This window comes from Equus quagga, chromosome 1, assembly GCF_021613505.1.
Source record: "Equus quagga isolate Etosha38 chromosome 1, UCLA_HA_Equagga_1.0, whole genome shotgun sequence".
Taxonomy (NCBI): Eukaryota; Metazoa; Chordata; class Mammalia; order Perissodactyla; family Equidae; genus Equus; species Equus quagga.
Genome location: NC_060267.1, coordinates 125,430,605 through 125,443,481, shown reverse-complemented (window position 1 = coordinate 125,443,481; position 12,877 = coordinate 125,430,605). Strand labels below are relative to the sequence as shown.

The 12,877-nt window shown below is 39.6% G+C and overlaps 1 protein-coding gene across 1 annotated transcript in view; it reads right to left on the bottom strand.

The window, feature by feature from the left end:
* The window catches only part of CADPS (calcium dependent secretion activator), a 433,248-nt gene that overhangs the window by 95,611 nt on the left and 324,760 nt on the right, over window positions 1-12,877 (bottom strand). Inside the window, exon 19 of the mRNA XM_046679760.1 lies at window positions 2,840-2,946. Coding sequence (XP_046535716.1) covers window positions 2,840-2,946 — 107 coding nt within the window. The remainder of the gene's footprint in view (window positions 1-2,839; window positions 2,947-12,877) is intronic.

The following is a 12,877-nucleotide window of genomic DNA, read 5'->3' as shown; positions in this document are numbered from 1 at the left end:
AAGAGCTTCCCAGGTGATTGCAATCTGTAAGTGAACGTTGAGAACAAACGGTGGACCACTCTGCCTGGAAACAAACACTTTCTCCTTTCCATATATTCATTTGGTACTTTCCACATAGGTTTTGTACTTTTTATGATCAGATATTCATATATTTTGCTTCCTTAGCAATTTGTTCCTAATAATACAAAGGCCAAGCTTTGTGGAGTGCATACTATGCTCCAGGCATAACACCGGATGCTTTACTTAAGTGGCCTTCCATCCTACCAATGACCATCTGAGGTAGATTCTATTATTATCTCCAATTTACAGGGTAAGAGAGGTTAAGTAACTAGGTTGACATCACAAAGCAAGGAGGACGCAAAGCTGGAATTCGAACTCCAGCTTCTCTGGCTCAGAGGCTGAGCTCCTGGCCACTCTGCATTGTATTGCTTGAAGGCCCAGACTGCCTTATGCCTCGTCCTTCAGAAAAAGCACCGAAGTAGTTCCCTTAGGTCTCAGTAGATGGACAGCTTTGGATAGATTAAGGAAATTTTGTGATTGGGTGAAGTGACTAATTCAGGAAATAATCCTGTACATTTATCTAAAATCAAATTGGGTCTCCAAGTCCCAAAATGTGCTGAAGTTTTCATTCCTAACTTCTAAAATTAGTAAATGAAACCAGAACTGAATTTATTTCTCCCCTATTTATTTACCCGGAATGGCTTTGGCCATGTAAGATTAAAATATTTTTATGACGCTGGTTATTAGGGCAGTTTAAGCTGATAATTAGCACTTAGACAGTACTTTATGGAAAAGTGGGAAAATGTCTTCTTTGGAACATCAGCTTTCCTTTGGTACCTCTTTTGAACAATTTGGGAAAATATCCATCCTTTCTTAGCCTGTAGCAGTCTCAGAAAGTAACTTGATTGTTAATCAAGTGTATCTCTCATTTTTCTTCTTCTATCATTCACTTAAAAGCACGACAGTGACTGAGGAAAACCATCTTCTGTGTAGCCACGTCTTCAGAACTGTGTAGATTCTGTTCAGTGTCGTGGGAAAAGCCTCACCATCCAATGTGGGGGCGGGGCAGGCCAGAACCCCTCCATGCCTCTGGAGACAATTGTGTGGACACCCGGAAAGAACGTATATACTTACCATCACTTGAACCCCAAATGCCCCCAATCTGAAAAGACCATCATGTATGATGAAGTGGAAAAAATGATAGCCCAACCTAATTTTATATGTCTGGAGGGTAAAGGTTTCCATGTTCAGAGGGGCTGAGTTTGTCCCTCTTCTCACTCCTGGTTGTGCACTGCTGAATGCTGTGGGAGTTAGTTACCTGCCTCAAGGGGTCTTCACCCCATTCTTAGAGCATTTTCAGGGAAATAATGGTTCTTTGGTACTCTCTCTATATATAAATACTGTATATATGATTCACATACAGACAGTCGTAGAGGAAGATTAGCATCACTCTGGGTAGCTACTGGTTACTATGTTTGGTTCCTCTGCTGTAATAAAGGTAAGTACAGACGGACATAGGAAACTACGACAGGCTGAGGACAGAGTCAAGGCAGGTAGGAGGCATGTGTCGGATGTAACCGCAGTCCTTGTTAAGTCTATCAGTTGCTTCATGCACGCACAAGAGAATCACCCACATTTACCCTGCCGTGGAGGGCCACCCATTTCACAAGCAGTCCATCGGAAGTTGCTGTTACATTCCTTGGGTCAGTGTTAGAAAGCGGGAGCACTGGGGGAAGTCTCATTAGAAGACATGGTACTGGAAGGACATGCACAGACTATGACAGCGGGTGGCTGGCTCATTCGGTTTAGTCACATACCTCTTTCCCCTGCCACGATCAGCCAAGATTGAGTGGAACAGTAGAAAAACAGGGAGGAAATTTAAATATGCAATCAGGCATTAGTCGGGACGACTGGATTTATGGTGTATTATATATTATTTAACTATACTGTCAATTTTCATTTAGTCATGGGAATGATCGTTTTAGGTGCTTGAGAAATTACTTTTAAGGAATGCCTTCTTTCTCCCTTTTGCTGTAGAGTCGAATGGAGAGGAAGAGTGAGAATTTGTGCAATTTTCAAAAAGGTTATTTTAAGAGAGATGATTTTAAATCTCAGTTTTGAAACAAGCAGTGATAAAACAGTTTGACCATAATGGAATCTTGGAGTCTTTTCTTGGAAGGTTTGGGTTGTTTAAATCCTTACAGGTTTGGGATTTAGTTAGCCTTGAAATCCCTTGGTTTATAATTATTATCAAAACAATCATTTTGACAGTGGTTTGTAAAAACAAGTAAGCTCTATTTACTTAGATGTATGTTGGAGAATCGACAAGTTGAACAACACAGAATAATCTGCCTCTGTCACTGCATTTAGCAACCCGGGTCATCTAAGGTTTACAAATGAAGACTCTAGTGTAAGCAGAATAAGTTACAGAGATAAATTCAAAAACATGGCCTGTGACCCATACACCAAATAAAATAAATAAAAACAACAGTGGCGGCAACAAAAACAACCACGAAAGACCAAAAAGCATTTCATGTGTTCCGGACAATAACCATATGCTGCTTGAATAATTATCTTTAAAACACACTCACCTCTTTTGCTGGTTGTTAGAAACATCTGAAAACTTAAGCTGAAATGTACAACACGTAACCACTTTTTGGTTGTTTTAAACAACCTTCCAAAAGCTTCTCCTTGCAAAACTTCCACTTTCATTCTCTTTGCAAGGCCAATTAAAAGAAAACGGGTGTTAAGGCATCTTATTCACAACGTCGCCGGTAGATTGGGTTCTGCAACCTCAGCTAAGGAACACCAAGAGACATCTGCCCCAACGCCTGCTCACCTCTGCGTGGTGCTCCTCATTTTGCTGAAGAACTTCAATGACTAGTTCGGCAAGACGGATTGTGTCTTCGAGCTTTTTGGCAGGAGTGATTAACCGGCCTACATTTTCTGTAGTACAAGAATTTGTGTTAAAATTCAGCGAAAGCATCAGGCTAGTTTTGTGGCCATTAGAACTAGTGGATAAGAAATTTTGAATAGTTACCAATTTTTAAAAAAATTTCATGCAAATGTTAAGTGCCACGTAATTAGTAGTGAGCAAACCATAAAGCTGTTTAATTATTATTATTATCACCATCATCATTATAATACATACTAAGAAAAAGCAGTGCTCCAGCTTCAAATTTGCGTATTAAGCTATATTAAGTCTATGACAGCCCATTTCAAATTTAGTGACATTTCGTACACACGTTCTTTAAAGACAGCATAAACGTACTATCTTATATCACTCTCTAGACTGTTGGAGCTACCTGAAGTGAAAAGATGGAACAGAAGCTTAATCTTGATTGCTGCTATATTTGTTTCCTGGATTTGTCTCTAAACATTCAATACTACAGCATTGTCTTTCAGCACCGGTCTGCACGTCTAACAGGTATTGGAATGTTCATTTTAAAAAAGCAGAGTCAAAAGGTCTGGGTGTTTTAAGCTGTCCTGGGAGGAGACTGAAAATTAATGGACATTCCTGGCCATTAGGTAGAAGGCAGGATAGAATTATTAAAAGGATATTGGGGTAGATTATTGGTGGTAGTTTGTGCCACTGGTTGGTACAATGGAATTTTAGCAGTTAAGTGGCAATGATGTACTTAAGTGTTTTCTTTGTTTTTAGTTTTTATTGTCTTGGAAGTGTTGTCTTCTTATCTGGCTCAAGAACAAACTGAACCCTGGTTTATGTTGCATCCTTTATAGAGCTGAATTCATGAATATTTGGCAATGTCATTATGTTACCAAAAATTACAAACTTTTTTCCTGGGGTAGAAAGAGTAATATTTAAAATATAAAGGTTTTCTTAGCCAATGAAATTGTCTGAATTCAATCAGTTGGGACCCACAGAGGATCTTGACTTTCATACTTAGACTGCTTCAAACTTTGAAGACTCAGAGTCATTGGTGCACATGGAGTATAATGACAACAAGGAGCATTTAGCATGATTCCAGGGGTAGGTAAATATGTACGCAAAAGGACTTCAAAACTTATTCTCTTCTGTTCATCTGAAGTAGATTATGTTTAGGCTTCAGGATTTTTCTTGCTAAAGAAAATTACTTAATACTCGCAAAAAGGTTTTATTGTTATTGTTGTTTTTGGGGGTGGGGTTTCAACAAAATCGTAGGCAATTGCTAATTTGCAAAAAAATTTAAAAGTACCTTATAATTTTTCCCTTGTGCATTTGTTAGACAGGCGATGAACATATCAGATGACTAGTGATTTAGGATTTAATGATGAAAAACAAATTCAGTGAAACACTATGCAAAAAGAGTGTTCTAGCCAATGGGAGCTAAGAGTGATGATGGCACAGGGTGAGACTCTTGAGGTGCTGAAGGTTTCTGTCCAGTAAGGCCTGATGACTTGTGTGAAAATGGGCTTTCTGGATTCAGGCCAACGGAATGTTCCATTGTCTCTGCCATGGTCAGGTGGAAAGGTGGTAGGGTATGGATAGGGCACGAAGGAGGAGCCATGGGGAATATAAATACACAGATCAGGCTGAGCATATCCAACATTCAGAGTAAGGAGATGTGCAGAGTTTAGGGGCCGACAGTTCATTGCCTGGTCCAGAGCAAGAAATATTTGGAAAATAATGAATGAAAAGATTGATTTCTTTGCTTTTGGGGCACCTGGCCTGTTTATAATTTCATAAATGGACTATCATAATTTCATTAGTAGGCTTTCAGGCATTTCTACAAACATACTGTGTATATATGTTTGGGTAATATATGTAGAGTGAGGTATTTGCATTTTGATAGTAAATATGCGCAGGCTACTGGTTTTTACTAGTTGATATTCACATTTACACATCAATTTGCAAATCCTCATCCTATGCTTCTTACCCATTCGACACATACACCCACATACACACATCACACACTTACATACATTTTCTAGTAACCAGACAAGCCTGCACATTAATACAAATCTGCAGGAAATCCCACTTGGGGCACATCTTTGAAATCTCTTTAAAAATAGAGAGCATTGTCCTTTTGGGTGGAATACTTACCAAATGTAGGGGGATTCTAGCTGTACATGACACATGATATAGAAATGAAATAATTCCCACCATATTATTATGTACTTTGATTTAAAAACTGTGAATGACTTTTATGTTTAGAGAAATCCAAGATGCTTAAGCCAGGACCACCTGAAGATTTGTTTTAATATGCAGTACTCTTAGGTTGACTACAATATCTATCAATAGCTACACATAGAGTGTATATATGCACGCAGCCGTTCCACGAGTGTGTGCACATGTACTCAGATATGTGTATGCCTGATGTATATATACAGACAGTATGTTTAGTAAAACCTTTTGCAATTTTACTTTAACACACAACCATTAAAGTATGCAGGTTCAGGATCCTTTAATCTAGAATGGTTGATCTTCCAATTAACCCATGTAGCCAGACTTTCATTTACTATTAATTAGCTGCAATTCCATTATCTGTAGATCAAGCTGCTTTATTGAGACACAACACTATTTTCCTCTTCATTTGTGTAAGTAACTTACTAGCTGAATGGCAAAAATGGTACTAAAGCAACTACCCTAAGATGTTGTCTTTAAAGAAAATATTGTGCAAAATCTTCCAGCACCTCCTCCCTCCCCCCAACAGAGGTCAACAAGAATTCATGCTTAGAAATGATTTTTTTTGTCACTTCTGCTGTCTTGAAATGTATTGCAATATTCCTATTCCCCAATCTTGTACTAGCTGGAGCACTGACAAAGGAGAACTAAAAGTACAATATACTTATTAAACATTTCATACGATAGAATTGAAGCTCATAAAATAGAAAAAAATCGTCATGCAAAATGTTATGCAACAACAATGTTATTTTGTGCTGACATTGAGATTTGAAAATGTTGCATATGTCAGACATAGCTAGACAAAAAATGTGGACATTTGGAAATAAATGCTCTCTTTTGAGTCTCTCAAAACCTAGTGTCAAACTCGAGAGCCTGAGCCTCAGCTTCGTATTCCAAACCGAAACAAAATTTCAAGAAAAATAATGAACAGAAAAGCAAACTAAACTAGAAAGCTGCCAAGTAAAGGAATGGTAGGAGTTTACAGTACTTGATTTTGGCCTAGGCATGCCTTTGAGCCTCTGATACAACATGCTGGTCTGCGTTTGGGTGGGTGGAGGAGGCCCAGGAGGTGGCGGGGGAGCTGCTCAGGTAGGTGAAGAGAGACATTAAAAAAGTAAAGAGACAAAGTGACTTTCACAAAGGGTGACAAGTAAGATGACAAACTCTGAAAAGAACAACCAAACAAGCAAAAACAATAAAACACAAATGGAGAGCTGCTGCTTTGTTGGCGTTACTGCAACATTACAGAGGTGTGACGTCATTTGATGAGGGACAGGACTCTTACCACCATCACCAGTACCACCTCACAGAGACACTCAGAGGCTGGATGCAAATACTGGATACCTTTATCCAGATGAGTACACATGAATGATGGTGGCAGCATCATTGACCGAAAGAAGGTACACTTTTTGTGCAATAAAGAACACCTAAATGTTAACAGCTGCCTCCTACTTCCAGATGACCAGAAATAGGACTTGACGTATTCACAGTTGGAAGATCTGGCTTCTCACCCTCAATATGGTACCTAACTTTCTATGTAACCCCGCACCTTCTACTTAAATGTCTCTGTGCTTCCGTTTCCTCATCTATAAATTGAGAACATTAATACCTTTCCTGTGTACCTTGCAGGGCTGCCGATAAGACTAAATAAAACAATGCACGAGATAGATCTTTACAAAGCCTAAGGTGCCTACAAATGTTTGTTGTTATCTCCAACATTGTGAGAAGGCAGGAATTAATTGCTTTGCAAAAGCAGATGAAGGGCCATTATTAGTTCAAGTGAGCTAGGGAATATTCTTGCTCCCTTTGTGGAATTTCAACATGTCAAAATCTGTCATTTGGGGGAAAAAAAATGTGTGGTATCTGATTGTTTCCAGCTCATTTAATTATTTTCAATTTGGAATTCTCGTGGCTTTTATATTGTGGGTTGAATCATATATAAAAACTTGCCAGCTTATCAAATATGTTACTTGCTATTCCAAATGTTAGAATACCGTAATCAGCACTTGACCCATCTGTCATGTGGTTTACAATATCAGCGCTGCAAACATCCTATAACAATAGCCTCTCCTTCAGTACAGGTTCGGAGCACGATCAGCTTCCACAACTCTCTCTCTTTAATGAGTCTCTCATTAGCCTTGGACCTGCTCCTTTCTAATAGTTCTCGTTTACAAAGCAATCTGTATGGTGAGGGGGACGCACTCCATTGCCAAGTTTGCTTCTTGGTTTGCTTGAATTTTCAACTGGGAAAATGAATTTTACTGCAGGCTTATAGGAAATGGGATTCTAGTGACATTAATAAAAAATATGAGAAATTAGGGTAAATTTAACATTCTGACAAAACCATCTATTAAAAGCAAAAGATGATGAGACCCTTTTCTTACGGGACCTCCTCAATGTTTTGAATGCAGGGCTAAAAAATTAGTTATCAGTCTCCTCTTATTTAAATCTTTTGTTTTAGAAAGACTATGTAAATAGAATTTGAAAAAATCAGTTTTAAATGATAGCTAAAGGAAGGCAACTACTGATCGTTTCTTAATAAAAAAGCACTCTATATTTTACATAGTGTTAAAATCTCATTGTCTACCTACAGCTGTGCCAAGTGAGGTACATCTCTGGTAACACATCCTCGTGGCTCCTTCAATGAACGTGTGTTACCTGAGTTTGCAATTCTCATGGAAACTCCACACTCATTCTCACCCAGATAACTTGAACTTGTTTCGAGAAACACTTGATCTGGCGGTTTATAAAACAATGAAATGTCCCCAGGCTGATCCATAACCCGTGAAGCAGCAGACACATATTTCAGCTCAATGGGTCTTGAAAATTCGTAAAGGGATTCCCTCCTGCCAACTGTCTGTCCAGAATTCTGACAGTGAGGTTTGCCACCATAGAAAAACAAGCTCCCTATTTTTTTCCCTCACAGAGCAAAACAAAAACATCATACCTTGGTTTCCAACTTCATTTACCCAATTACCATTGCTCATGTTTACACAATTAAATCTGTTTGGCTTCCAGAGAGAGAGTTAAATGTGACTACAGAAAAACAAAAAGAGAATTCCTCTACATGCTCAGCTAAGCCAAGGAAGAGAAGCATCCAGGAGCAAGAGACACTCCAATTAGCCCTTAAATAACCTGACCAGCTCTGGTTCCAGGCAGCGAATTGCCAGTCCCTGAAATATCATATGAGAGATGGATATGGTTGATGGAAAGCCCACTTAGTACCAAGTTCCAACCTATTGATGTTGCTGAAGATGCCAGTGTTTGTATTATGTTATTACTGAAAATAACTAGCCTGTAGCAATTTGCTATGATTTTGGGGTAGGGGTGGATAAAAACTAGAGTAGGAACAGAAAGCTAAGCAGATAGCCACAACATGCTTTCCAGAGTACGCTGCCTCCCTAAAATGATGGTTACATGAGCCATACATTTAACGGAGGGTTACAATTCAACATAATTTCTTTAGTGGGGCTGTCCAATATATATATTTGATCCCCTTGCATCTTCATCACTCCCTTTCAGAAGATTCCATCGTTAGGACAGTAGAAAGTATAGGGTAATAAAGATTGTTGGATGAATCATGGATCGTTTTCTCTACTCTTTTCACGGTAGCCATCTTTGTCTCTCCCCATAGGACTTGGGTGGCATGGCCTGTCCATTCTACCTCCAAAGAGGCTCTTGATTTTATCCCCCACTGCGCTAGGTTATGTGCGCACACTCTTGCCAAGGGGGTAGATGCGCAACTCGAGTCTCATCATCTCCACCTCAACTGTTGCTGGCGACTCCAAGCCAGCCTTTAGTCCCTTTCCTCCTCGGCAATTCATTGTCCATGCAACAGCCAGAGTAATTTCCACAAAGAATACGTCCGAACCTGTCACACTTCTGCTCAAAAGCCTTTCAGATATTCCCTTCATAACAAGAGTTATACCTTCATATGCCATAACAAGAGAGCATCTTAATAACAAAGGCCCAACTCCTCTGTTGATATCTCTAATTGAACACTGATGGCCCTTAATAATAGCAAATTATATACATGTCTCCCCCTATGCTCAGTGAGTTCTGTATTTCTAGGGGCTAGAACAGTGCCTGGCCCAGGGTAGGCCTTCAAATATTGGTGGAAATCCTCAGTGGGTCCTGCCCAAAGCCATGCTTTCATGGAAAAACAAATACTCTGTGGTTGCAATATGCATATAAACTATACAACAACTTCTATCTTTTGCCCAAAGCCCCTCGTTAGTTAACAAATCTACTAAGCTGAACTGCTGAATAGTCAACATTATAACTTAAACTTCCAAACCAGAGAACAACTTCAGGTGTCTTAATGCAATTAAAAATGATTTACGATAATTAAAAATACTTTTTATTTAAATTAAATTATAGGCACAAGGAAGAAATAATGTTATGATAGTTTTCTTCTCCAATTTCTCAGCTTTATATCCCAAGTCAGGCTTTGTCCTTAAGGCTAACCTGTTGCACCAAAGAAAAGTGAGCTTAATTCTGGAAAGACACAGTAGTGGATATCTATTATTCTTGTATGTGCAGTACCCTTTCTCAAGAAAAGTTCCTCTCCTCCACTCCATGTGGTTCTGGCAGGAATGTCAAGTAATGAATCCTACAGGGCAGTCATGTGAGCCAAGCCAGGCCAGCCACAGCACCCCACACCACCATGCGTATTATGATTGGCTCAGAGATTAACATGTGACCCAAGCTGGGCCAATGAGACTCTTCTCTGGAATTTTATACAGTTGCTTGGAGACAAAAGCTCTTTTTCCTCTAGGATCATTAGCTAGGATAAAAGCCCAGTGCTATGTATAGCCATGTTGCTCTCAACTCCCTTACCATGACCCCCAGTCACATTAAAGAAGCCTGTCAGCAGTTGGAGAGATCAAAACACACTAAAATTCTTTATCCCTGAGTCCATTTCCTTCATGTATTTCCTAGCTACATGGGTCCAAAATTCCCTTGTCTTGCTTTTGAGTGTTTTGTTTGTTTGTTTTTCTTTTTGTCACTTGCTCCAGCAAGAATACTGATTTAATAGTACTATTAAACATCCACACAGTCCCTACGTCAGTTTTCATGTATATGGCCACAAGCTTTCTGGGGCAGGGTCCTGGGGCACCTGGAAGGATGATGACTAGAGGAAACACTTCAACAAAGCCAGGGAACACCCCAGACAGTTCTTCCTGGGGAGCCAGCCCTTGACCACCATGATGTCCACCTCCCTGCAATGCATCAAAGACCCTGCCCGAGGTGAAATCCCCTTGTGCTGCATTCCTGTAGCACCTTCATTTCCCTTTACCATGGTCACCAGAATGTAATTATTTGTTTTATGCCTACGTTCTTGATTTTATTGTAAGCTCCCCGAGGGGAGAGCCCAAAGCTGCTTTTGCTCATTGCTCACTCCCTCGGTGCCAGGCACAGCTCCCGGAAGTAGGTATTTAACAAATATATGTAGAACTATATTGTGATGTTTTACTTTGAAATTTATGATAAAGATAAATCAACCAGTATTCCATTGGCATCCAAATTGCAATCCTGGATCCACAGTTTCAGTATGACCTGGGAATTTGTTAGAAATGCAGATTTCCAGGCCCCACCCCAAACCTACCGAATCAGAATCTATGTTTTAACAAGATCCCCAGGGATTTGTATGAACTTTAATGTTTGAGAAGCATTGTTTTATATTCCATGTCTGAAATCAAATAACACATCTAGACATATTTGGATTTGGAAGTTTCCTTTTAAATAATAATAAACAAATAATAACAACCAATATATATATATATATATATATATATATATAATGAGTGTTTACTGCATGCCAGGCTCTGTGTTAAGAGTTTTATTTGGAAGATGAGTTTTAATCTTTGCAACAACCCTTTGGGGGAGGAATCATTATTAGCCCCAATTACACGAAATAAAAGTGAGGCTTAAAGGGGTTAAAAAACTCGTTGGAGCCAAGATAGTGATTTAAATCTTTTGTATAACAAATCCTGAGTGCTCAGGCTGGTTCTGAGGTGGTATTTTCTGGGAGCTGTACACATAGGATTCTGACATGTGGATGCTGGACAGCACCAGCTGTCATATTGGAAACTCAGGCGAGTTAATGGATTATGGGGGGGGGGGCATTATCTCTTGGCTGGAAGGTAAGGCAGCCTGGTTGGGGGGTGAAGGCTCCTGAAGAGTGTACAGGACCCCAGACTAGAGTCACTAACTGCCCATCTGATTTTGAAACTGGCTTCTTTTCTCTAGGCCTCAGTTTCCCCATCTGTCAAATGAAGGTTTGGGATTAGATGATCGAGAAACCCCTTTTTTGGTCTTACAATTTTAACACTAATAATCACAAGTGCTTCACAGTATGGAAATTGAAAGTGGGAGCTTTGAAATTAGGCTCGTATTAAAATTCTGTCTGTGCAGCTAACCAGTGTATGACCTTGGGCAAGTTACTTTACATCTCCCTATTTCTATCTCTCTGTATTTCTGTGTACATAAGAAACACTCTTATTTCACTGAGTGTGAGAGGCACATTTTAATGTTTCTGAAATTGGATGCATCGTACATTTGATGGCGTGTCACAATTTAGTCGGCAGCATGCTTTGTTCTTAGGAGTACATAATTAATGGCACATCTTATAATTTATGGCCGTTTAGATTCAAGGAAATATGGTAATAAAATACTTATCTCTTAGAGTTGTTGTGAGAATTAAATGAGATATGTATGTAACTACTTAGCACATAGGAAACTCTCAATAAACGACACCTGTTAGCAGTAGCAGCAGTAGCAACATCATTTCTTTTTTCTGATAGAAGAGACACCGATTTCATATTTGTTGGTTCAGGGTATATTTTTAACACAACCTCTCTTCCTCCAAGATGCTCCCTGGTGACAGTGTTTGAAACCTTACCCTCCTCACTTTTCATAAAGTATAGATGAGGTAATAGTCTACAGAATAATTTGGACTTGGAAACCCCCATCTACACTTCACTAAAACAAGAACGATGAAAAGAGAAACATGTAGCCCCTCATGTATAAGACACAAAGCATGAGATGGTCCCCGTTTTAGCATGACCCGGATCTTGCTGAGATGGGATTTTCTCTCACTACTCTCTTGGGTTGGTGGCTCCACACTACGTGTTGCGAGTATTGCAAGTTTGGTTGTCTCTTTTTTTCCTTCACCTGGCCTTGGACCTACAGGAAGTTTGACTGGAGACAGAGAAAGACACAACCTCAACACTACGGAATCTGCTTGGAAGTCCTCTGAATGGATGTGACCTGCTCTAGAAGGTTTCAATCAGTTGGGGAGAAAAAAAGTTCTAGGTTCTTTGTCAATCTCAGGGAATCTCAACTGCCCTTGGGAAGCCTTCACAAAAGAAAGATTTTGACAATAATCTGGTCCCAGAAAGGACTGCTCTGTTTTGTAGTGGTCTTCGTGGATTAAAAGTTGTAGATTCTTTTGAACTTATCCATTGAATGAAGGGATATTGTCCAAGTGCCCTCCACATCAGCTGGAAAGGCTGTATGGTGGAAAGAGACAAAAAACATTGTGTTTGAATTTAGAAAGATCTGGGTTCAAAACCTGCTTGAGAAAGTCACTTATCCTGTCCAAATCACAGCTCTGTCATCTGTAAAAGAGGCAATAATAAAGCCTTCTCCATGGGACTAGGTAAAGATTGAGTCAGATCCTCCACGTAAAGTCCTTAGCACAGTGCCTGGGCCCGTTGGTGGGCTGGCTATCTACCTACCTATCTATCT